Source organism: Myotis nattereri (assembly GCF_964212035.1).
Source record: "Myotis nattereri genome assembly, chromosome: 15".
Taxonomy (NCBI): domain Eukaryota; kingdom Metazoa; phylum Chordata; class Mammalia; order Chiroptera; family Vespertilionidae; genus Myotis; species Myotis nattereri.
In genome coordinates, this window is record NC_138090.1 from 56,632,512 (window position 1) to 56,659,418 (window position 26,907).

General features: G+C 48.9%; 1 protein-coding gene across 2 annotated transcripts; it reads right to left on the bottom strand.

Annotated features, from left to right (window-relative positions):
• Positions 1 to 4,862: 4,862 nt before the first annotated feature.
• PEG3 (paternally expressed 3) lies at positions 4,863 to 26,188 on the bottom strand. 2 transcript variants are annotated; one of them, XM_081107236.1, is made up of 8 exons: positions 25,736 to 26,188; positions 21,663 to 21,734; positions 18,670 to 19,146; positions 17,983 to 18,066; positions 16,262 to 16,471; positions 16,072 to 16,181; positions 13,725 to 13,827; positions 4,863 to 12,525 (listed from the first exon to the last, which is right to left on the bottom strand). In XM_081107236.1, exons 3-8 carry the CDS (start codon positions 19,061 to 19,063, stop codon positions 8,237 to 8,239), a joined length of 5,190 nt encoding a protein of 1,729 aa, XP_080963362.1. In that variant the 5' UTR covers positions 19,064 to 19,146; positions 21,663 to 21,734; positions 25,736 to 26,188; the 3' UTR covers positions 4,863 to 8,236. The 2 variants fall into 2 exon arrangements, with proteins under 2 accessions (XP_080963362.1, XP_080963361.1); XM_081107235.1 differs by lacking the exon at positions 25,736 to 26,188 and adding an exon at positions 12,844 to 12,933 and having other exon boundaries at positions 21,663 to 22,602.
• Positions 26,189 to 26,907: the final 719 nt, after the last annotated feature.

The window sequence follows — 26,907 nt, forward strand, 5'->3', positions numbered from 1 at the left end:
GCCAAGTACCCCTGCACTGAGGAGACTGACATTCATTTTGAAACCTCATTGAGCCCTGGCTGGTGTGGCTCAGTGGATAGAGCGTCAGCCTGCGGACTGAAGGGTCCCAGGTTCGAGTCCAGTCAAGGGTGCATGTTTGGGTTGCAGGCTTGATCCCCAGTAGGGGGCATACAGGAGACAGCCAATCAATAATTCTCCCTCATCATTGATGTTTCTCTCTCTCTTCCTCTCCCTTCCTCTCTGAAATCAATAAAAATATATTTTAAAAAAATATCTTTGGGTGAGGATGTTTAAAAAAATGGTGGAATCTAGGAGACTGGGAAGATGGACAGAACAACTATGAAGCTCCAAACCCACTGAGGTATTCATTCCACCACTTCCATATCAGAGCAAGTTGCGGAGGTGGGGGTTGTGCCAGAGGTTGAAATGTTTTCTGATCTCCCCTGTGACGATGAGGGGAACTCGAGTATTGAAAAGGGGCCACTGCTTATAGGAAGCATGGCTGGTATGATCGGACTCTGTGGGGAGCTCCGACCCAGATTCCTGATTTCTATCACAAAATAAGTGAACGTCTAGGTCGGAAAGAGGTGGACTAGGGCCACCACATGAGAGTCACAATCTCCTTGAATCAGTCTGTAAACAGAGACCACTTAGAGTCCAGGGGCCCTTGAGGAAGGGCCCTCCGTATATTACACTTCTGCCTTCCCCCTCACTTCCTCCAATGGGATCTACAGCCTTGTACATAGATAAGCCATCTATATATATAAAAGCCTAAGCGACCGTTCGACCATTCAACCGATAGCTATGATGCGCACTGACCACAAGGGGGCAGATGCTCAATGCACAGGCATGGAAACATAGAACAAACTGATGAATCTCAGAGGGGAGGGGGGAGGGGGAGGGCAGGAAGACATTAACCAAAGATCTTGTATGCATAGTAGAGGCTTGATGCACAGATTCGTGCACCGGTGGGGTCCCTCGGCCTGGCCTGCGGGGAAACTGGCTTTCTGACATCCCACAAGGGGTCCAGAATTGCTAAAGGGTGCAGGCCAGGCCAAGGGACCCCACCGGTGTATGGCACTGGGCCTCTAGCTTATTGATAAAGAAACAAACTTTTCACCCTGACCCGACAGCTGAGTTGGTTAGAGCATTGTCCCAATACTCCAAGGTTGTGGGTTCAATCCCTAGTCAGGGCACATACAAGAATCAACCAAAGAATGCATGAACACGTGGAACAAATCAATGTTTCTCTCTCTCTCCCTTCCTCTCTCTCAGATAAAATAAAAGTAAGAAAAAAAAAGAAGAAAAGAAATGCAAGAGAACGAGTAAAAATGCTCAAGGCCTTTTAAGGCCTAGACTTGGAACTGGTACCATCACTATACCCTCATTCTATTGGCCAAAGCAAGTCACCCGGGGTAGGGAATATATTCCACCTTTAGCAGAAGAATTCTAAAGTCACATGAATTGTTATAGAGGCAGCAGGTGCCCAAACAGCAGGAGTGGCCCTGCCAAGCTCCTTCCCCTGGAACTACACTCAGCATGTCAGCATCAAGGCACCTTCGCGTTGACCTGTATCTGTCAGCATCTGTGCTTTATCTTGATTAATTTTGTGCATCCGTTTGCAAGATGTGTTCTCAGGTCATTGTTTCTTCACGTTACGGCATTTCGGTTTTGGGAAGATTCAAAGGAACATCTACTTTCAGATAGCAGGGGAAACATGTACTAACAAAATGAATTCAATAGCACATTAAAAGGATCACACACCATGATCAATGGAAGTTACTTCTGGAATGCAAGGATAGTTCAACTGCAACATAATCAAGGCCAAATAGGACAAGCCTACAGCTAACATTGTGCTCAAGTTGGAAGTTGAAAGCTTTCCCTCTAAGGTCAGGATCAAGACAAGAATGTCCACTCTCACACACGCCTATTTAACATACGACTGATAATTCTAGACAGAGCCATTAGGTTGGGTGACTCAGTTGGCTGGAGCATCATCCCATACATCAAAAAGCTTGTGAGTTTGATTCCTGGTCAAAGCACAGACCTATGTTGCAGGGGTGGGGTCCCTTGGCCTGGCTGGTGATCCGGGCTGACTGGGGCCGCCATCTTGCCCAGTCCTGATCAGGCCTATTGGGGCAGCCAGCCAGGGGGCAGGGACTGTGGGAGGTTGGCTGGCCACGGAAGGTTGGCTGTGGGAGCACACTGACTACCAGGGGGCAGCTCCTGCATTGAGCGTCTGTCCCCTCGTGGTCAGTGCATGTCATAACGACCAGTCGACTGGTTGAGCAGTCAAGCATAGATAGGGCAGACTATGAACTTGGCTGATATGGATTTGGCTGTAGGATCAGGGTATTTTTTTTTAATTGTTTTATTGCTTAAAGTATTATAAAGGGTATTACATATGTCTCCTTTCCCCCTCCGCCTTTGGGATCAGGGTATTTGTAGATACCGTCTGATACCTCTGTCTAGACCAGCAGTTCTCAACCTGTGGGTCCTGACCACTTTGGGGGTTGAACGACCCTTTCACAGGGGTCGCCTAAGCCCATCGGAAAACACATAATTACATATTGTTTTTGTGATTAATCACTATGCTTATGTACAATTTGTAACAATGAAATTGGGGGTCACCACAACATGAGGAACTGTATTAAAGGGTCACGGCATTAGGAAGGTTGAGAACCACTGGTCTAGACATTCTTGATAGTCTTTGGATTTGTCTCTGACAGCAGCTATCAAGCCCTTCATCCCAGGAAGCAGATGATTATAGATAACTGACCACAGGCAATAATTAGATGTTTCACTGCCCCAAGCCTTGGTCTTCCAGCTGCCTATCCCAAGACCCCACATTTAATGGAAAGCAATCCACATTTCCCTCAGGGTTGATTAGCGCCAACCCATTCTCTGGCATCAACTTCTGTATCAGCTGGGGCTCCTTTGGGTTGCAAATCACTCACTCCAGCCACATAAAGCAAACATGGAATCGACTGGGAACACACTGTGTGGCTCAGAGAATCAAAGGCAGAACTGATCAATCAGGCCTCAAGAAGCACAAGTTACTGGCATAGCGCTGGCTGCCTGTGCAGCAGGAACTACTAGCAATGGTCAGTGCTGCCACTGGAATAATTTGTGCTCATGTGCTCGGGGAGCCTGGTTGGCACCAAGCCCAGCCTTTGGAAGGGGCAGGGCAGGGTGCTGTGGCGTTCTCACAAGACCGAGTGGTCCCAGGAAGGGGGAGGGATTTGGGTTTGGTGAAAACAGCATGAATGACACCAATAATAAAGCCATCTCACTTGAGAGGGGAGGAGCCTTAAAGACGTAAGAGTTAGGGAACCCAAAGTTAGGCAGTTCTGCGAGGATTCACAGGGCACGGGGGTGGTTGAGGCACCAGGAACCAAGCTTCCCTCTGGCCATGTGGCTTTATCCCAGGTCTGTTGGTTCCTCAGCACACCCAGCCCCAACCTATATGACCTTTCAGGTGGCCCTTAGTCTGAGTCTGGACACTGGGAACCCATGAGCACCCATCAGCGGAGGCCAGAGAGGGGTCAAATCTTGCAGAATAAACGTGGTGGCCTGGGAGTAGTTATCCCTACAACTGAGGTGGGAGGGGAAGAATTCCCCAGAGTGTTAAGTGCTGGTCAGGCAACTCCAGGGGACCCTCACTGCATTCCCTTCATCTACTTCCTTCCATGATATACTCTTCGGGAAATCAATCTTACGCAAGAACTGACCCTCTCACCATGACCTACACTGATGCTCCCTCTCACAGGACATTAGCGTTGTGACCAGTCAGACACCACAGGACATGACCGAAACAGGATGGACTTCCATTTTAATACACACAAGTCCTGAGAGTACGAAAGAACGCAGGGCTCTTACAAATTCCAGAGTCGCTAAGGGGCTTAGAAGGATGTCAAATATGGGAAATCTCCTTTGTGTCATAGAATCAGGGGCACAATCCCCAATTGGGGATGGGGCAACCTGGCTGGACATCTTTGGCCATGATGGACGCACAGGCATATTTAAAAATCACCTCCCAACATATCTGGGGGACAACCCGCCAAGTTGCCTGGGATGTTTCTGGTGGTGAGGTCAGGTTTACAAGGGACATGACTCAAGATAAACACCTTTTAACCTCAGGGAAGATTTAGGAATACCGACTCAAATAACTGAAATTCACATGTGGTTATCGTGTTTTCTTTTTCTATTGTTCAAAGTATTACATATGTTCCCTTCCCCCCCCCCCCCAGTGACCCCCCTCTAACCCCCCACACCAGTCCTTCAGCACCCTATTGTCTGTGTCCATGGGCCATGCATATATACATACATGGTCTTTGGTTGACTACCTCCCATCCACCCACCCTCCCCCGCCTTCCCTGAGATTCCACACTCTGTTCCATGCTCCATGTCTCTGAATCCACTCCGATCATCAGTTTATTTTGTTACTTAAGATTCCACACGAGTGCGGTCATGTGATACTTGTCTTTCTCTGACTGACTTATTTCACTTAGCATTATACTCTCCAGGTCCCTCCATGCTATCATAAAAGGGCAAGATATTCTTCTTTTTTACTGCTGCACAGTATTCCATGGTATAAATGTACCACAGCTTTTTTATCCACTCATCTACTGATTAAACACTATTAAGAATGTTTTAATTGTATAAACATAGCTAAAAATGTGGAATCATGCATTTAAAAATCCCTTCGAATCAAAATATGCAATACTTAAAACTGAAATAAGAGTTTTAATGCAAAAGTTAAGGCCTAAGAAGGCACTAAGTTTTTGGATTTAGAATTTTAAAAACTGTATTTATCAATCCCAGACACTTAAAATGGATAAAAGAAGAGACTGAGAAAGATCTTATTGTTAACTTTATTTTTATTGGTGACACTATTACAGAGAGATAGAATGACTACAACCATATTAACAAACCAAAAACCTGTGCACAGAAACAAGATGCAAAAATATATCAAGATGTTAACCACAGTCTTTGGATGATGAAAATATGGGTGTATCTCTTCTACTTTCTCCAAGTTTCTATAATGAACACACGCTGTGATTACTATGGAAATAGATATAATAAAGGTGAATTACCAAAACACTACGATAAAGATCATTCAAGGAAATCAAGACAAAATACTTAACCGTAATCCCACAACCACACACCTATTTCTTAATTACTTTCCATATTTCTTCCCATCTTTGACTCTATGCATACTTATCATTAACACCCTAACAATCACAGACTGGTGTACAGACAGATGTTAATAGGAGCTGTTAGGTGCTGGGAATATGGGTGGATTTCTTTTCTATTTGATTGAATTCCCCCAAATTCTGAGTATTATATTTGCAATGGGAAAATACACACATAAGATTTAATAGCAAAACACCAAAGATCACCCAAGGAATTTGAGACAAAATATTTAACCATAATTCCATAACAACAACACTATGTTAATGATTCTCCACACTTTTTATCACTGTAGACTTGAAGCATACATATTCAACACCATAAGTTTGTGCACAAGATGGAGGAAACAGATCAAGATATTCAGTTGTTGGGTGTTGGGAATATGAGTGAAGTTTTTTTCTTTTCTAATTTACTGTATCTTCCAATTTTTTTCCTCTGGGTATGTATTATGCTTGTAATAGAAGCATAATAAACTTTTTAAAATCAGGATACTATTAATAAGGGACATCTGAAAACCAAGGTAACATAACATCAACTTTGAATACACATTTTGACACAGTGATAATCATAAGCCTGTGCACAGAAACAAGAAACAATATACTAAAGAGTGTATCTGTCTTTGGATGGTGGGAATATGGTTGGTTTGTTTTCCTCCACTTTTCTGTATTTTCCAAGTATCTGATAATGAGTTCAAATTTTGTTCACAATGGAGACATGACTATAAACTTTTTAGTAACAACACCACCACCATTAAGAACATCAAGGAATTTAAGAAAAATAATGCTCAACTAGAAGCCTACAACACAACAGCTGTTGACTAAAAGCATACCTTTTTAAACAGTTATAATTGTAGTATAAATATAATTCTGTGTCCTGCTTTTTTCCACTTAATATTCTGTAAATATATTTCCACGCTACTACATAACTCTGCATGATTATCATTTTTAAAACAGCTGAGTAAGAATCAACATAGGTTCATTTAATCATTCTATTGTTTGGCATCAAAGTTGTTCCTAATTTTTCACGAACCCAAGGTTGGAACGGACACCCTGACATTTGGCAAGTTGCTTTCTGAGAAGGAGATACCAATTGGTGCTGCCAACAGGGATGAACCCGAGTTGGCCCCAACATCAGCAATGGCTCCCTTCTCAAGGGCCCTGCTCCCATTTTTCCGGATGTCCGTTCCAACCTCCAGTATTTCGATGCAGCTGGCCCTTGCCACCACTGTGCCATCCAGATGGCCCCCTCTAAAGTGCCCAGGCCATATTCTCACCGACCTGGCCTTCCAGTCCACTTCCGGTGTTTCCCTCTGCCTGCTTCCTCACCCTCCCAGTCTGCTGCTGTGTTAGGACTCCTTTCTTTGGCTTCCTCTGTTCTGCTCCATGCCCTCAGCCCCACAACTCCTCCGGACTTTGGCACTCCCAGCAGCTCTGACACTCTCAAGCCCTAACCATGCAGATCTAGGAGAGTGAGATTTGGGCACATTCCCAAAGAAAGCATTGGCATTTTCTTTCTCAAATGATCTGCTCTTATCTTTTGTTCACTTCTTCATCAGATCCACTTTACATTTTTTTTAAATTTTAAAATTATTTTTCCAGTCAACTCAAAGCCAAAAAAAAAAAAAAAAAATCTCAATAGTCACGACGCAGGGGTGAGGGGAAGCAAAAGGAGCACAAGTGGCCCACAGAAAAAGACACAGGAAACCGCAAGCTGTGAGGTCGGTCTGTAATTAATGGAATCAGATCAAAACTACTCCGGAGGGCTGAACGAGGAGAGAACAATGGTAACGAAACAAATTAAGGCGCTGGGAACCTGAGTCCATGTTAAGCTTAGGTTGACTGTAAAGAAAGCTTTTCTTTTTAAAAAAAATGCGAGTTAGACACGGGGCTGAGGGTCAGACAGGTGAAGACAAGAATTAGGTTCGGTAATAGAAAGCTCTAAGGATACAAGCTCCTGGGCGCCCAGGTGCAAGCTGACTCGTGGCGGCACACACTAACAAAGCCACGCTGCTACGTGTCACTTAAGGCAGAAAGCGCACAAAAAGTGATGACAGTTGTCACCTGCATCCATATTTACAACAGGAGAGGCTCTCCTGACGGTTTCAACCTTCATTAGGCACTGTCGCGATCTAGTGATGGTTGCAACCCACTCTCTTAAAGGCAAAGAAGCAAGATTTACAGGGAAAAGCTTGGCGTTTGTGGATTCACTCTCGAGCACACATTAAGTTGGTTAAACAAACACAAACTTGCAGTATTTTTGCATGAGAATCACTGCAAGGTACAATATGGCAAGGGATCAACTTGGGTCACAAAAGGTCAATCCACAAATTGCAAAGGCGTATACAGCATAGGTTACAAGGTGTTGGTGTAGACAAGATGGCTGAAAAGGAAGCTCAAAGAACTCCTTTCAAACCACACAAGGAAAGGACATTATCTTGCATGCCTACACCTTGACAGGAATATTTAAGAGTAAGGGACAACACAGTTACTCAGAAAGATACTGAAGGGGTTAAAATAATGCACAACAAATCTTTCACAGGAACTAAGCTATTTACAAGTGTGTTGCTCATTTCCTCTTCCAAAAAAAAAAAAAAAAAATCAAAGCATACCTCGGAGGTATCTCTGCACAGTAAACTGTAACTCTGTATCATTAAATCCAAGTACCTGTGACTACTGTTTGCTATGATTTGCTATTTTATATACAGCTCAGGAAAGTTATATATAGGTTACAGAAGTATCATTTGGTTGGGGCTATTTCTGTAGTCTCAGCTCTCCTAGGACTGTCCCTCAACCTGGTCACTAGGATGAAAGGGAAGGGATGTGCTGTGGCTTCCCCACATGCACGCACTGGTGTATGATGGGGAAAGAGGTAAGACCAATGGAACCGCCTCTGGTTCCTTTCCAGTCCAAGTTATCTGAGGTTAAAAGTCAGTGTGTACAAGCCAAGCTAAGTGTCCTTCTGACGTTACTATGGGTTGCTGTGGATTTGCTGTGAGGGTCAGGTCCTAAGTCAGGAAAGGCTGTCCGACCTTCCACTTGTGTTCTCAGCCAGTGTGGGTGTTCTGGTGTCTAGCAAGGGAGAGGCGGTCGCAGAAGAACTGACCGCAGACATCACATTTGAAGTACTTGTCGTCAGCCCTATCGCTGCCCTGAGTGCTGGTGCTGGCCTGCCCAGTGTAGTGGGAGCCTTCCCCATAGCCATTTCCAGACTCAAATATGATCACTCTGGCATGGGTCTGCCGGTGCTCCCCGTAGGCCGAGGTGGTAGTGAAGGTCTCTCCACATTCCCGGCAGTCATAGTATGGTTCTTCAACCTGAATCTCTTCATCTTCATCTTCTTCTTCTGGGTCTTCGATCCCTGCACCATCTGGCTCATCGGCATCTCCCTCTGGCTCTTCAGCCTTCCCCTCTAGCTCTTCAGCCTTCCCCTCTAGCTCTTCATCTCTCTCTTCAGGGTCTTCGATTCCTGCACCATCTGGTTCATCAGCATCCCCGTTGGGCTGTTCGGCCTCTCCGTTGGGCTGTTCGGCCTCTCCATTTGGCTCTGCAGCCTCCCCATCTGGTCCTTCAGCCTCCCCATTGGGCTCAGCGGCCTCCACATTGGGCTCAGCAGCCTCTACTTCCGGTTCAGCGGCCTCCACTTCTGGCTCGGCAGCTTCCATGTTCGACCCCTGGATCCGCAGAACTTCTCGTGGAACAAGAACATTGGCTTCGACTTCCTGGGCTGCTGCTTCTTCCTCTTCAACATGGAACTTCTGGTGCTTAGTGAGAACTGTGTTATGAATGAAGGACTTCCCACAGTCCTTGCACTCAAAGAATGGAGAATCTCCCTTAGGGGGTTCGGTAAGAAACGAGGTATGAACGAAGGAAGCCCCGTAATCGTAGGGCTCATCATCCTTCTCGTGAATTTTCTTGTGCTCCCTCAGGTCTGCCTGGCTGGGGAAGGCCTCTCCGCATATTCCACACTCATAGTGCTTCTCTTCGGCCTGGCTTCTCTGTAACTCAGCGAGGGCCAAGCCTGCACTGACAGCGTCACTGCTCCTCTGGGCCTGCTCCGGTGAGCCCTCTCCCATGTGAAGTGCCAGATGCTCATTGAAGACAGAGCCATGAATGAAATCTTGCCCACACACGTGGCACTGAAGATACATCGCTGTAGGATTTGCCTGTGGGGCACGGAACCTCTGTGGGTTAAGGATGAAAGGATTCATAAAAGGCTCATCATACCTCCTGTGGCCATAATATGGGTCTTGCTCATGAACTTTCTGATGCTCAAAAAGGAATGAGCTGTGAACAAAAGACTCGCCACATGCTGGGCATTCGAAGAGCTGCTCTCCAGTGTTGTCTCTCTGATACTCGCTGATGGAATGGGTGTGAATTACAGACTGAGTGTACTCACGAGGGTCGACGAGGTACTCTCTGCCATGAACTTTCTGATGGTCCTTAAGGTCGGCCCGATCTGCAAAGCCCAGCCCACAGTCCTTACATCCATAGATTGAATCCTCAGAATCTTCCTCCTCCTCCTCCTCCTCCGGCTCAGGCTCTTCCTGCTCAGGCCGGCCACCGACTGCACCCCGAATAACAGAACCTCCATGGAACTCCTCTTGAGTGTAGATTTTCTGATGGGCACCAAGGTCTTCAATGGTCGCGAAGGATTGCCCACAGTCCTTACATTCTTGCGGCACTGGATGCTGAGCACAACTTGCCTGTGCCGGCTGTCCAGCATAACTCACTCCCACTGGCTGGCGAGGACGACTTGCCTGTGCTGGCTGTCCAGCAGAACTCATTCCTACTGGCTGGCGAGGATAACTTGCCTGTGCTGGCTGTCCAGCAGAACTCATTCCTACTGGCTGGCGAGGATGACTTGCCTGTGCTGGCTGTTGAATGCAAATCATCCCCACTGGCTCCTGACCATAACCCTGCACTGGTTCCTCAACATAATTCATCTCCACTAGGTCTTCAAAGAAACTAGCCTGCATTGGCTCTTGAAGGCAGGTCATCCCTTCTGGCTCTTGAAGGCAGGTCATCCCTTCTGGCTCTTGAAGGCAGGTCATCCCTTCTGGCTCTTGAAGGCAGGTCATCCCCACTGGCTCCTGACCGTAACCTTGCACTGGCTCTTTCACATAACTCATCTCCACTAGCTCATCAAGAAAACTAGTCTGCTCTGGCTGCTGAATGCAAGTCATCCCTTCTGGCTCTTGGCCATATCTCACCTGCACTGGCTGTTCAGCATAACTTGTCTGTGGATCAGCAGAGGCTACACTGCGAATAACAGATCGTTCGTAGTTCTTGCTTCCAAAAGGCTTCTTTCTATGGTGAATCTTCTGATGTTCAGTGAGGTCGGAGCTACGAACAAAGGACTCTCCACACTCTGGACATTCATAGAGTTTCTCTCTGGGGCGAAAGGTTTCAGGTTCACCGAAGTGCAGGGAGTGAATTACTGAAGTCTCGCAGTTCCCGCGCTCAATGTTTTTCTTCTTAGCACGAGCCTTCTGATGTTCAGGGACATTTGATCTGGAAACAGTCGATTGGCCATCCTTCTTAAACTCACTGGCTGCCTCTGCAGCAAGACTTTTTGGAGGTTCAGTACCAGATACACGGCGTATAACAGAGTCCTTGTAGTTGTTACTCTTGTCCCCTTCATTAGGGGTGGGTCTGGCAGGAGGTTTCTGTTGCTTAGCATGAAGATTTGAGAATCCTCCCTTCTCATTCCATTCATTTCCACTGGGACTTTTGGGAAGTTTGAAAACGGGTAAGCTATGGATAACGGACCTCTCATTCTTCTTTTCTTCAGAGGTCTTCTCTCCAGCATGGACTTTCTGTTCAGGAATATTTGGGCTTGTAATGGTAGACTCTGCAATCACTTTTGGTTTATTGGGCCCCACGGCACTGTGACATTTCTGAACTTCAGCCAAAGATAAGCTATGAATAACAGACCTCTCATTTGGTTTCTTCTCAAGGACATTTTCTTTAGTGGTAATCTTCTGGTTGTCATCAGGATTAGAGCTAATGGTGAATGCCTTCTCGTCCTCGTTCTCAGGTGGTCTTGTTATAGTATGACTCTTCCGAGACTCAGTAAAGGGCCTGCTATGAATGACAGACTTCCCATACGCCCTGCCTTCATAGGAATTCTGAAAATGAACTGAGGGATGCTCACTGGGGAATAGGATCTTTTGCCCAAAAGCAGCTCCATCATCTTTAAAGCTAAAGAGCTTTTCCTGTAAGTAATATTTCTGACGCCTTCTAATGGGCTGACCAGGAATAAAGGTTTCCTCACACACTTTGCTCTTGTTTTCAAACAGGTTTGTTCTGGTGTGAATCTTCTGATGTTCTTTCAGAGATGAGCTGTGGCGGAAGGTCTCCCCACACACATTACATTCGTACATTTTCTCTTTAGCATGCATTCTCTGCAGCCCCTTAAAGGCTGGGTTGGGCTTGAAGACTTCATCATCTTTGTCATCTCTCCCATGGATTTTCTTCTGGTGCTCAACCAGAGCAGAACTATGAAGGAAGGTTTCCTTACACACCTTACACTCATAGAATTTCTCTTTCCCATACATTTTCTGAAGCTCACTGAAGGTGGGGCTAGGCATGAAGGGCTCCTCATATTCCTCATCATTACATTCTGTGAGATGCCCTCTAGAGTGAATCTGACAATGCTCAGCAAGATCGACAGTCTTATCGAAGGTTTCCCCACACTCCTTACACTCAAAGCATTTCCCTCGAGCCGCACTTTTCCGAGTGACAGCCACACTACGGATAAACGCTTCACCATACTCATAGAGATTCTCTCTAGTGTGCATGATCTGATGTTCAACAAACTCAGAAATCACACTGAAAGCCCTCCCGCACTCATCACACACATAGGGCATGGCGGCAAAATCAAGCGGCTGCGACTCGGCAGAAGGGGGGCTAAGGCTGCTCATGCTCATGGCTCTTCTCATCTCACTGCCTTCAAAGGGTTTCTTCCGGGGAGAGTCTCTCTGATCGTGAGCAGAACCCTTCCCATCGGTGTCAAACTCATAGCGCCTTTTTCTCTCGAGAACTTTCTTTTTGGAAACAAGGTTTGAGTTACAATTACAAGCTCCCCGACAGGCATCCCCTGCACAGCCCCCCTCCTGAATCACTGACTCTCTGTCTAAGGACACTTCTTTCCAATCGTGGTCTGCCCTTCTGGGGACCCTTGGAAACCGGTCACTAGGTACTCTCGGTCTTGCGGATGTGGGGTTTGGCAAAACGTCCTTGAATTTTTCCATGATCGCTCCATGCGAAGCCTCCTCTTCACAGATCCCCCGGCGATGGGTTGACTTTTTGGCTTCAGGCATGGTTCTCAGACCTGAAAAGAAACACGAAATGTAAATACTCCCTAGTTCCTGTACTTGTGCAAAATCACAGTAGGTCTTCCGTGACGGTGGTGTGAATATAAATTGCTCAAGGCTTATCAGTACAGCAGGTCCTCGAGTGACATTGTTTCATTTTAACATTGCTGAGATGCCGTAGGAATTTAACCCTGTTGACATCAATTAGCCTGCTCATTTCACGTACAGTTCCAGAGCCTATGGACGTTAAGTGAGGACTCACTGTGTGTATGTACAGATCAGTGCCCATCTCACCGATTAAAGTGGCCACTAAGCGTCATCTACCTAGTGCTTACCTCGACTGGTGCTTGGGTAGGCACTTCTCTTTGACCGTGAATGGCCTTGTGTCATGTGGGAGTGGCCATCATCTTCGGCAAGCTGAAGCCCTGTTCACAATAATACGACAGCTCATACTCAAGTTGGGGACCAAGACTCAGCACTATAAATTGATGTCTGCCTTTCGCTGAGCCACTAAATATGAAGTAGCCCAAATCCAATCCTTGGGGTGTCTTGTATTTGCAGTTTCACTTCCTTACTACCATTCCTTAGCTCGTTCTAACGTGAATATAATTAATCTTCCTGACTCCACCTACTCTTTTGTACAGAGAGACCTTCATGCCTCCCTAAATTCACTGCATCTTTTTCAGGCTTCACCTTTTCCTAACCACCTCCTCCATCTTGATGTCCCGTTTCACTGGCCTCCAGGGGTGTCCTCCTACCTCGACTCTTCTTTCCCTGCCTCTTCTGCCGACACTGGAGCTCCTCAAGGCTCCACTGCCTCACACAGAACTCTCGGTACAGCTCTCTCCACCGCGCCAGACCTGCACGGCCAACTGCCTGCTAGGCCAAGCTAGGTTCTTCTTGGAGGTGCACACGGGATGTTAGGGTCCCGTCCTGAGTGTGTATTTAAAAGTCTGCTGTCACCACCTATGAAAGCATCAGCTCTTGTGGCAAGTGCCATCTCCGTGTTCCCCCAACCCTGTGCAATAGGGTCTTCACCCAGAGCCAGAAGGATTTCTTAGAGACAGAAATCTTTGTTTATGCTTCTGCTTTGAGATCTTTCAAAGGTTTCTGATTACCCTTGAAGTCCAGAGAGATCAACGTGGACTCTACCATCCTGCAGCTGCAAAGAGGAAGGTGGCAAAATGCTCCAGTGCCTGCGGGAGCAGCGGCTTACCCAGGAACAGCAGCTTCCTGTAGTTCTCCATGTTGTCCTTGATCGAGTTCTGCGCCTTCCTGTCCTCAGTGAGCTTCACCATGTCCTGGTATGACATCGTGTCCTGAAACAGCAAACACGGACCTCTCAGTGGGGCCTGTCCGAGGGGCATCCAGAGAGAGAAGAATGCTTGCGACATGGGAGCTACAACATACAAAGGTATGTAGAAAGTGCTCACAGCGTTTGGGGTTCTGAGTGGTCCAAGTCAAGTTTACTAGGGACCTACTTTGTACCTACCTTGGCGCTATAGTCTGAGGAAGATCCAAAAGACGTATGACACACATTCCTTGCCCTCATGCAGCTTATAATTTGGTTGGAGAGAAAAGACTCATGAAACAATTAGAGAACAATAAACAGTAAAGTGGGGTACAGATAATCAGTGCTAAATGGGCTTAGTAGAGGGACAGTTCAGGGTGGGCTGGACTAGTGAGCAAAGGTTTTGTAGAGAGTCTTTTGTGGGGCATTCAGTGGTGGGCAATATTTTGACACAGAGAGAGGGGGCTGGTGGGAAAGCTTCAACAGGCTAAATATCAACTATGCATGGCATATGCGGGGAACAGAAAGAAAGGTGTTTTAGCAGACATTTGATCAGGAAGTGTGACTTAAGCCTCCCACCCCTGCACACACACACACATCCATGTCTTGCACACACATGCTTTGCACAACACGGCTACACTGTGGGCTCCTCTGGGTATGTACAAGTTCCAAATAACCCAGGGGTGATTTTAGGCACTGAGTGCCTTCATTTCACAGCTGTCTTTTGTGTTCTAATGGATACTTTCCTAAAAAGAATTGTTAAGTTCCCTGTATTACTCAGAGGGCCTTCTACGCAGAACCTTGTCTTACTGCTGCACTAAAACATGACTGCTTGCAGAGGGCGGTGGTCCCGGGGAGTACAGCACCAAGGCCTGAGACACACGGGAGGAGGGAGACGGGATTGTGGGGAGCCCACAGGTTCCAGAGCCACAGGAAAGTAGGGTCAAAGAAGGACTGCAGCCTTGGGAACAGAAAACTCTGAGCCTCAGGTTCTATAAAATGGGGAGAAGGGCATTAGCCCGCCTGGCAGTGCTGTGGGGGAGGCTGTTCTGCAATGTGATGTGTGGTTTAAATAGGAAAAAGTATGTAAAGGAAACATACATTAAACTCTGTATAAAGATACTCTGATAATGTATTATAGAGCTCCACTGCTGGCAAGTAGCATGGGCATTGAGTTCTGAACCTTCCTGCCCTCAGGGAGCTTCCATGCGCCCTGGTTTGACACTGTACCCTAAAACAGCAAACACAGGCCTCACCAGAGTCTGTCCCCATGGGCCTCCAGAGAGAGAAGAAAATGCAGCAAAAAAAGGAGTTGCGCAAATTAGGTGCATCTCTACTGGGAAAGATACATGAGCACAGGCACTGGGATTTAAGGGGAGAGCAAGTGTCCGTGCCCAGTGATTAAACACCAAAAACCACCAAAGCTATGCAGAGCTTCAAAAATGAAACTAGGTTACGGCTGAAGACCTTTAGGACCCAAATGAGCTATGAAAGATCAGAGGCAGCGCAAAGCTGGCACAGTTACCACCTGCATGGCTGAGTCCCATCACTTGAAGCAACAGGAAGTTCGAGAGCAAGAGCTGTGCTGGGCTCAGGTGTGAAGAGGCACCTGTGAGGCAGCAAGGAGACCCGAGCTCCTCCCCTGGAGGCTGGCAGACCACAGATGAGGTCAAGAACTTGGTGGACTGAGGGAGTCAGCAGGGTCACCATCTTTGTTGTTAACAGACCCCAAGGGCAATGGCCAAAGGGAAAAGGCAGTTTTCATATCTTTGTATTCCATTGGCCTCATCGGAGGATAATATATGTACATCAAATTCTGAATGGTAACTCCCTATGAAAGAGAAATGATGCCTTGGTGCAAAATTGTTCATCTATCGCATGTGGGTAGCTCTACAGCAGCTGTTCCCTTTGCATTTGTAATCACCAATGGTGCCCACAGCTGCACAAGCTACACTCGAGTCCCCCAGGAATGGGTGCTGCACCCCTGCACGTCCACATGACCGACATGCAGGGCACCAAGTGATTCACTCATTGTGCTCAGAGACGAGAGCTTCCTGAGTAGCAGAGAGTTCCGCTGACCACGTGGAGGAGGCAGGAAACAGGGAGAGGTCACTCTGGCCACCTGCCACCGCTGGGGACAGACCTGGGATCCGTTCAAGAGTAACTGGGGCTCCCTGCCCAGGTGGGATTTTAGGGGGCAGATAAACACACACGCCCTCTTGGGAAAAAAGGGAGCTCTGCCATGTAATGGAGAGAGGGAACTGAAACATACCTGGGACTGCAACTCGTACTGCATCATCAAGCTCCGACGGCGGCGGCCTCTTTCTGTCGCAAACGCTCTCTCCATCGAAGCAGGAAGAGAAAGATCCCGGGGAGGAAACCCTGGGGAGAGAAAGGCCCGTGAAGGAAAAGGCCCAGCCAGCCTTGCAGGCGCATTAGGAAGGTGAGAACGCAGGACTTACTGCTTCTGGGAATCCTGCCATACGGCCAGCGCTCTCGCAAGGACAGGTCCCTGCTTCTGGCCCTCCGCTCCCGCTCCCGCATCCGGGCTCGCTCCCAAGCCCGGCCCCGGTCCCAGGCTCGGTCCCAGGCCCTGTCCCAGGCCCGGTCCCAGGCCCGGTCCCAGGCTCGGTCTCGATCCCAGTCCTGGTCCCAATCCCGGTCCCGGTCTCCTGCGAAAGCCAGACATTTGGGGTGAGCACAGCACTGACATGTGCCCCCCCCCCCATGTGCATAGCCCCCTCAACAAGAACACGATCCTTGCTCCTGCCTTCAGGAATCAGATCTCACATAGAGGTCTCCACATGCCCAAGGGCAACCTGGACTCTTCCCATCACCCTAGGCCTGGGGCAGTTTCTGGAGGCTTTGACTACGTGGGGGTTGCTCTAAAGCAAGTTCTGATGCTTACTTCAGAAGCTCGCCCCCTGCAGACACTTCTGCGGTTCCCCAGGTTGTACACGGTCAAGTCCACCTCCAAGATGGACATCAGCCCCTCTGCCGTCCAGTTACCCAAGCCTCTCTCAATGTGCACATTACTCTACTTACAAAACATATGCCCTCCCCCAAAGCAACGCTCCTTTTATTTTTTTTTTAAAGGTGAGAATGATGATTTTTATTTTTTAAAATATATTTTGATTTTTTACAGAGAGGAATAGAGAGTTAGAAACATCGATGAGAGAGAAACATCGATCATCTGCCTCCTGTCTACCCCCTACTGGGGATGTGCCCACAACAAACGTACATGCCCTTGACCGGAATCGAACCTGGGACCTTTCAGTCCGCAGGCCGACGCTCTGAGCCAAGCCGGTCAGGGCAGCAACACTCCTTCTAAAAGTTCACTCAACAGCCCGGCCAGTGTGACTCAGTGGCTGAGGGTTGACCTATGAACTACGTCAGTGGTTCTCAACCTTTCTAATGCCGCAACCCTTTAATACAGTTCATGTTGTGGTGACCCCCAACCATAAAATTATTTTTATTGCTACTTCATAACTGTAATTTTGCTACTGTTATGAATCATAATGTAAATGTCTGATATGCCGGATATCTTTTCATTGTTACAAATTGAATATATTTAAAGCATAGTGATTAATCACAAAAACAATATGTAATTATATATGTGTTTTCCGACGGTCTTAGGCGACCCCTGTGAAAGGGTCGTTCAATCTCCACAGGGGGTCGCGACCCACAGATTGAGAACCACTGAACTAGGAGGTCACAATCCGGTTCCTGATCGGGCCATATGCCCCCGCCTCCCCGGTGTGGGGCCGTGCAGGAGGCAGTCCATCAATGATTCTCTCTCATCATTGTTGTTTCTGTCTCCCTCTCCCTTTCTCTCTGAATCCAATAAAAATATATTTAAAAAGAGAATTGATTAAAATTTTTTTTTTTAAAGTTCACTGAAGAACTGTTTAACAAGTGAAGTAGCTTTAGAGCCTCAACCCTCCTGGGAAGGCTATGGGTGCAGCTTGAAACAGCCCACTGCAAGCTTCCATACTAAATACTTCCACCCCTAACACTCTGTTAGAGTTGGCTTGGGTATAAAATGTCTAATCTATCAATTAACCTACGCCCCCTCAGATCTCGGAGCAGCAGCAGCCGCCCTCAGAGGCCCCGATGCCCACTGTGAACCTTCGGGAAATGGGAGGACAGGGCCCATGGGCGGCATGACCCGACTGGTACTCACTGTAGAAATAGAGGGCGCGTGCGAGGGGGTTGGTTACTCCATTGCGGTTCAATCTGCCTTCAATGTGCATGTTGACACCGTTGTCTAAGAGAACAGCAGACACCCACTCAGCGCTGACCATCACCTGCCCACTCTCGGGTCTCCCCATGCCCCCCTCCCGCATATCCACCTCCACGGGACGCTGGAGCGTTCTGAGCTCCTCACCCCTCAGCTGCTACCACTCCTGGTGGAAACTGGGCTGTGACGGCACCCCAACAACTGCAGCCACATACGACTTCCCAGCACACCACACCCGTCGGTCTCCAAAAGGGAACCGGGCCCTGGTCGGTGGTTCAGTGGTTAGAGCATCGGCCCAAGGAATGAAAAGTCGTGGGTTGGATTCCCGGTCAAGGGCACGTGCTCCTCCGTTGCAGGTTCCCCAGCCCCGTAGGGGCTTGTGAGTGAGGCAACCAATAGATGTCTCTCTCTCTCCCCCCTCCCACTCTAGAAATCTATGGAAAAAATATCCTCGGGTGAAGATGAAAAAAACAGAGCCGGTGCCACAGCACGAGACGCGGGAGGCTCCTCATGGGGGGTGGCTGGTGTGTAACCTGGTGACTGCTCCCCAGGGGACACAGCCCATCACACGGCTGGCTGTGGCAGCCAGGGAGGGAGGTGTGCTGCCCGCGGCCGCCCGCCCCGCCTCACCTTCGGGCCCGTACACCTCGTGGTACATCTCCAGCAGGTCCACGAGCTTCTCGCAGGTCTGCGGCCGCCGGGCCTGCACCCAGAGCCTGACCCTCTCGGGGAGGATGTTCAGGTACTGCTCAAGGACCAAGAGGTCGATGATCTCCTCCTTGCTGTGAATCTCCGGCTGCAACCAGTCCAGGCAGAGGTTTCGGAGTCTGAGCAGGGTCTTCTGAGGCCCGACAAATTCCACGTAGAGGAAATTCCGAAACCTCTGATGAGAAAATTCAGAGTCAGTCGGACTTCCTCCTACGATGGCATCCGGGTACTGAGCCCAGTCACTGTCTAGATCATACAGGTCTGGGGCCCAGGACTTCTTGGCTCTGCCGGAGTAAAAGCGCTTGAGCGGCATCATCTCTCTAGGAAAAGCTGTCAGTGCAGCAACCGAAATGGGTCACGGGAAGGACGCAGCAGCTGTGCCAGCCAGTGCTCAGGGACCTGCAGGGCGCAAGGAGACACACGTCCCGGGAGGTGAGGCCCGGCAGCCTGCGAGGGCGTCAGCAACGCTTCTGCGAACAGGCCCAGAGGGCAAGCGGTGCGCAAACGCCCCCGCCACCCCCCCCCCCCCACACACACACAGGACAGCAAGTCACAGGCATGACCTCGGGCACCACATGCACTGAAGGAGTTAGGTCGCTACTGATTGGCTTTTTTGTTTTGTTTTAAATATATGCATTTCTATTGATTTCAAAGAGGAAGGGAGAGGGATAGAAACATCATTGATGAGAATCATTGATTGGCTGCCTCCTGCATGCCCCCTACTGGGGATCAAGCCTGCAACCCAGGCATGTGCCCTGACCAGGAATCAAACCATGACCTCCTGGTTCATAGATGTCCAACAACTGAGCCACACCAGTCAGGCACTACTGACTGGTTTTATAATCCTGGGCAACTTACTCTACGTCCTGGAGTCTGTCCCTGTATCTGCAAATAAGGAACAGACCAACCTCCCTTTGAGGACTAGAAAGCTTCCATAAGCCAATATGCCCAAAAGGCTCACTACCCACCCTGGCCAGTGTTGCTCAGTGGATAGAGCAGGGGTGGGCAAACTTTTTGACTCGAGGGCCACAATGGGTTCTTAAACTGGACCGGAGGGCCGGAACAAAAGCATGGATGGAGTGTTTGTGTGAACTAATATAAATTCAAAGTAAACATTACATAAAAGGGTACGGTCTTTTTTTCAGTTTTATTCATTTCAAACGGGCCTGATTCGGCCCGCGGGCCGCAGTTTGCCCACGGCTGAGATAGAGCATTGGCCTGCGGACTGAAGGGCCCCTGGGTTCGATTCTGGTTAAGAGCACATGCAGGGGTTGTGGGCTTGATCCCCAGTAGGGGTCATGCAGGAGGGAGCCGATTGATGATTCCCTCTCATCATTGATGTTTCTCTCTCTCTCCCTCTCCCCTCCTCTCTGAAATAAGATTTACAAAAGTCCTCACTACCCAATGCTCAGCCCAGGGACATGCCAAGATGCCAGCCGTTACTAAATCTGGGTGGCAACTTTCTGAGCAAACACAGACAGGCACTAGGGGATGCGGGCCAATCCTGCCATTTCTGAGCATTTCTCCCCGCGACGTAATGAAGGCTGCAGGCGCCATGGGAAGCAGAGGCTGCATGGCGTGCCCGTGCTCAGCTCCGGGGAGTGCAGGCGCCATTTTCCCCTCCACGACCAGGTCTCTGCACTGTGCTGCGGGGACCTGATGGCTAAACTAACTGCAATGAAAGGGAAAGGCCAGCGCCTCATCACACCAGCTGCCTCTCCAGTGCCAGGGGCTCCGTCCTGAACAGCACGGTGGTTCACACCCCGGTGGTTGTGGGAAGTTCTGTGGGGACGAGCAGCTGCACAGGGTTCGAGGTGGCAGGTGTGCCCAAGACCCCTCCCTTGAGAGGGTATCTGTCTGTCCCCAAACCCAGCCTCGGACAAGTGCCAACACCACTCCCCTGGGCACCTTTCCTTTCCCTTTATTTTCCCCTCACGTAACCAACTGAGGCCACACATTTCCCTTCACTTCACACCATTTCACCTACATCAGGTTTTCCCATGCGGCCTTTCATTACAGTTGGCCACACTGGTGTGAAGTAGGCGATACATGAGAAAAATCTCGGTTTGAGGGGCTGTGTGAACGGGCTTTCCTCCCAGAGAAGAAAACCACACATAGCACTGTTTCCTGTTTTGAAAGGAAGCCACATGTTCAGAAGTTGCCCGGCCGGTGTGGCTCAGTGGCTGAACATTGACTATGAACCAGGAGGTCACGGTTCGATTCCTGGTCAGGGAACAGGCCCAGGTTTCCGGCTCGATCCCCAGTGTGGGGCGTGCAGGAGGCAGCTGATCAATGATTCTCTGTCATCATTGATGCTTCTCTCTCTCCCTCTGAAATCAATTAAAAAATGTATTTTAAAAAAATTATTTTGTTTTAATATGTCTAAAGACATATTAATATGTTTCAATTATTTAGAGTTTCAAAATAGACTTTATCGTTTGGGAATAAAAGCGGTAAACTCGGCCCCATGCGCTCCCGCTGTGATGGGCTGCACTCTGCTCCCACTGGAACTGTCCTCCATGGTCCCCCTGGAGCTGTGGCACCACCCGGCTGCCCTGGCCTCCTCAGCAGCAGGAGTGACAGTGGAGAAGGGCACTAGATACCACTGCTGAGCTGGCGCTTCCAAGCAGGGGGCAGGCAAACGGCCTGGCTCTGAGCACTGCAGTGATCTTTCGGACAAAAGCACAATTTTACCCAGGACCTGGCTCAGGGGGAGGGCTCGGGCAAGGGCAGGGGCCTCAGGAGCCAAGAGGCCTCCACGGAAGGGAGGGGGGAGCACAGAGCTGACACCTGCCCGGGAGGGAAGGAGGGAGGGAGAACACAGAGCCCGCGCCTGCCGGAGAGAAAACCTGGGTCCCCGACAGGATCCAGTCCAACCTCAGAGACAGCAGGACACGCTCAGGCACGCAAATCACCTGTTGGAACAGATCCTTTCTGCAACTTCTGAACAAGCCACTACGCACAGGAACAGTCAAAATGCCAGGGACCTGCAGTCATTTCACAGAAAGAAACACATGACAAATGAACACAGAAGAAATGTAAAAATAGTGTCCGTGATCCATTCTCCCAATGGCTGTTGACTCGACGATCATTAGGGTTGAGGCCTCTTAGATCACCTTCAAGGAAAGACTGAATGCAGTGTCATATAAGCCAACCAGGAAAAATAAACAGAAAACCTTCAGATTTTCTCTATGAAACCAGAATTCAAAAACCCAAGGCGAAGATTAGCACTAACAAACAGAAGACCACTCACTTAATGAAAGCAGACGTAAAAGTCTAAACACTATCATTACTGAACATCACTCTAAGAGCAGTGGTTCTCAACCTTCTGGCCCTTTAAATACAGTTCCTCATGTTGTGACCCAACCATAAAATTATTTTCATTGCTACTTCATAACTGTAATGTTGCTACTGTTAGGAATCGTAATGTAAATATCTGATATACAGGATGTATTTTCACTTACAAATTAAACATAATTAAAGCATAGTGATTAATCACAAAAACAATATGTAATTATATATGTGTTTTCCAATGGTCTTAGGCGACCCGTAAAAGGACTGTTCGACCACCAAAAGGGTCGCGACCCACAGGTTGAGAACCGCTGCTCTAGAGTTCTAGCTAATTACAACACAAGAAAAACAAATCTGAGGCATAAAGAAAGGTGTAAAATTATCATTCTCTTATGAATCAATAGAAAGATGTTATAATTTAATAAGGAAATAATTTATAACAGACTCCTTAAATATATACCGATACTTTTTTTAAGCGGGAAGAATTCCAATATAAAAAATAGCACCTACATAAAGTTACAAATTATACTGCAGTAAGAGACACAGGATAGTCCTGGAAGATGTATGGATCCAGGACACTCAAGTTCTAAATCCTCCCCCAAATTAATGTGTATCATCTAATGGAATTTCAAAGAATACTAATGGGAACTGGGCAGTGGCTCTAAGGTAACAGGGAAGAATTCCATTTAGATCAATATTTTGAGAATTTGTACGTCAAAAGGCCAACAAGCCAAACACAAAATTTAAGAAATATATACATTTTCTGTTCTTGACAGTCTTCTAGAGCAGGTATATGTCATAAATCACTGTAAACACAGTGAGTAGTAATACATCTTGATTCTTCAAGAAAGGGGTATAAAGTTTAGTGTTTTACAAATGCATCTAACCATGGAATTCTTTTATTTTTTCCATCATCAAGAAATAGTTTGATGTAATCTTGGGGTAAGAAAGTTCTTTTACAGTATGATGCCTAAAGGCAGAAAGATGACATAAAAATAAGAAGTGATGGTCTTGTCTATACTATCAAAGCCAAAGGAAAAAAAATAACAAAAGAAAACCACTTGCAATTTATAACAGAAAGACTGATTCATTTAAGAATCATGAGTTTACTATACAAAGTTGAGTATGTAGTAGTCTATGAAAGTGGCATTGGAACATATTAAGGGATGTGTATATTATTTCAATAAGTAGGAATAGGAAAACTAGCCAATCATTAACTTGAGGGGGAAGACCATACCATATATAAAAATGCTAAATCTAAAATAAAAATTAAATAAAATATTAATTTTTATCATCTAGGAGCAGGAAAAGGCTTTTATTTAAAATGAACATTTAAAATTTCTATTTTATTTATTTTTAAATTTTCATCTTACTTAGCAAATTGATTGGGGTGACATTAATCAACATTAATATACTAGAGGCCTGCTGCATGGATTTGTGCAACAGTGGGGTCCCTCAGTTGGCCTGCAGGGACCGGGCTGAAACTGGCTCTCTGACATCCCCCAAAGGGTCCTAGATTGTGAGAGGGCGTTTCTTGGGTGATGCGCCCCAGAATTGAGCTTCCTCCTCTCTGGTTCCGGGTGTATCACCCTAGAACCGCAGCTGCCAAGTCACTGCAGCTCGTATGCTCCTGCGTTGAGCATCTGCCCCCTGGTGGTCAGTGCGCATCATAGCTACCGGTCTGAGCGTCTGCACCCTGGTGGTCAGTGCACATCATAGCTACCGGTCTGAGCATCTGCCCCCTGGTGGTCAGTGCGCATCATAGCTACCGGTTGGAGCACCTGCCTCCTGGTGGTCATAGAGAAGGTAGGCTTCAGGTGTGGCCCTCACATGTGGGCTGCCTTTGGCACTTGGGAAAATCGCGCCTCCTTTCCAGCTGTGACAATGTAGGTCTGTGGTTCCAACAAGCACCTTAGGATCTGTGTACTATGAAAACCACTGCTCTAGGCTGTGTGTCCCATCTGGTCCAGCCAACAGGTATATATGGACAAGAGGGGCTGTTGAGGTAAGGATCTTATGTGGGGACGTGAGCAAGCAGGGAATGACCACTACCCTACCAGACCAGCCACAGCCTCTCGCTCTGGTCCGTGAGGCGGCTCCTCTGATAGTCGACACATCACCCCCGGCTCACACCTCTACCACTTACCACGTTGCAGCAAAGCTTCCTTATTGTTGTCCACTCGAGGTGTTTCCTGGGTCAGACTTACTGTGAATGGATCAGGGAGGGTGGGGGCTGGAGATGGGGCCCCTGGTATCACGGTAACCACAGCAAGAGCTTACGGCACCAGATGGGCCCCGCCCCCGTGCAGGCCAGGGCTCTTATAGTGTGTCCACGTGCTCTTGCTCTGATTCTGTATGCACCAAGCACCCTTCTCATGATGGTTTCACTTCCCATGTAGGTCTGCCTCCAGGGAGAGAATTTGCTGATCACACCCTTTTGAGTATTTGTGTCTCTGCTATAGTGACCTCCCACCATAAATCAGTGAACCAACACTGAGCAAGCTGTTTTCCCAGCTGGGGAGCTTTCATCCAGGCTGGGCATAAACCCACCCACCCCCAGGGCCCACTTCAAGCAGCACGTTAGCCTGTCCCCAGGTGGTACACCAGCACGGCCACCCACCTTGGCAAGTAAGACCCACCTTGCTGTCTTACTCTGCATTTAACTGGAGTTCTCATTCAGGGGACACCGAGGCCAAGGATTATGTCACTCACTTCTGGAGACCCAAAGTCTAGCATGACCCTGCCCAGACCAGGCCCAGTACCAAGGCTTGCTGGTAGAATGAGCAGCTGCGCTGTTCACGTCCCCAAGCAACACGATTCCCTAAGTCTGGTCTGAGTCAGTCAGCAGGCCGTGAACAAAGGGGACGGCCCTGCTGAGTCTGAGTACCTCTCTAGTTCATCACTTACCCTCTGCCGTGACCCTAAATCCAAGCCACCATCTTTCACTCAGACCTGAGAGTGGTCTCCTGGCACCCACTGTTTCAACCTTCCCCTTCTGAACCAGATGACATTTTAAAAACAAAAACCTGATTATTGTGTTACTTCCATGGTTAAAAGGTCTCCGTGGCTTCCCATGTGCTTCAGATCAAGCCATGTGCTTACCTGTTCCCCACCTCAATCCAATGCTGACCGGGAGTCCTGGCCTTTTGGCTCCCCCCTCGTTCCCTTAGGAACATCCATGTCTCCTCTCCCAACACTGCTCTTCCCACGGTACCATCCACTACCCGTCAGAGCTCAGCTTCCATGGCCCTGGTTTCCTCGGAAAGGCCCTATGTGGCCTCTTCCAGATTAAGGTAACTGCCCGCAGCGAGTGCATGTGTCTCACCATCACCTGTTCAAAGTCTTTCATTACTTAACACACTGAGCTCCAGGGACGCACTTCCTTTCCCACGGGGGTTGCCGTGTTTACTGGTGAATAATGACTTCCCTCATGCTCCTTTAATTGCCCAGTAAGGGAGAAAGAGGAGGCCTGAAGTGGTAGTCGAGTGCTGGGAAGAGTGGGGAACCGAAAGGATGGCATGAGGCCACGGAGGATGTCTGGAGAACACGGGACCCACCAGAAGTGTGTGTGCATTTTCCGCGAGCACTAAGGGTGCTGTGGCCGTGTGGGTGGACCACGCGTGGCAGGAGGAGGAAGGACGCGCTCACTCCAAGGAAGGATGTGGCACTGTGAGGAGAGAACTCAAACGCGGCTCACCTGGACCCAGCCCCCTGGCGTTGGAATCTAGTCCGATCTCCTCTTGCCAGCCGTCTCGGAAAAGGGTAGAAGTTCGAGAAGGCAAAGCTGGGGAAGGAAAGGAAGACATGAGACATGAGACATCACGTTTGTTTGGCAGTGACTGGGTTCCTCCGGCTGGAGATGACACCGCAGCAGCAGTGCCTTCCTCTCGGGCACCCACAGGTCAGCTGAGATGGAAGAACGGCCCTCCCACATGGCGGGGCCACGGGGGCGGTGCTCCGAGGTCCAGGCTGACCCCGGGCTGTCGTCAGCGCCTTCCTCACCCAGGCTGTGTCAGTGAGTGCGCAAGTCACCTGCGGTGTCTCAGAGCGTCTCTAACCAGCAGAGCCAACTGAGGGAGACACAGGTGGGGTCGTGTCACCTTAGGAAGCCCTCCTATTAGCTCTGTGGCACTGGCCACTGGCTGAAGGCAGGGACCCGTGTGGCGCGAGGGGGAACGGCTAGGAAGGCCTATTAGTCACTGCTCACGACACGCCCGGGACAGCACTTTCACAGGTGAACCTGACGTCATTTGGAAAAAACAAAAACAAAGCACAGTCCATCTACTTCTGTTTTCCACGAACACCCCGAGGGATGATGGCAGGGGTACGGACACCCCTAGAGAAGTGGGGCGAAGCTCCAGTGCTGCCACTTAGTAGCTGGTGAGGCGGGGCCAGACCGCGACCATTTCAGTCACAGGCAGAGCGCAGCTTCCACTGGGCCCTGGTGCTACGCTCGCCATCGCTGTGCGGTACCCGCATCACCACCTGCTCTCACAGAACCGCGTGCAGGTTCTGGCAGGCTCCGGTGGGCCGTGCGAAGGCGCTCAGCCACTGGCGGATGCGCATTTCCAAAAAGCTCAGCTCGGGAATGGGGCCTGCTGCCCATCCGCGGACAGCGCCGCAAGCGTCTGTGCGCATGCGTGGCCCCTGTCTCTCTCTCTCTCTCTCTCTCTCTCTCTCTCTCTCTCTCTCTCTCTCTCTCTCCCCCCCCCCCCCGCAGGAAACCCCGCCCACACAGAGCGGCCCCGCCCCTGCCTCCCAGCAGGAAACCCCGCCCACAGAGTGGCCCCGCCCCCGTCTCCCAGCAGGAAACCCCACCCCCGCAGAGCGGCCCCGCCCCCACAGAGCGGCACCCCGCCTCCCAGCAGG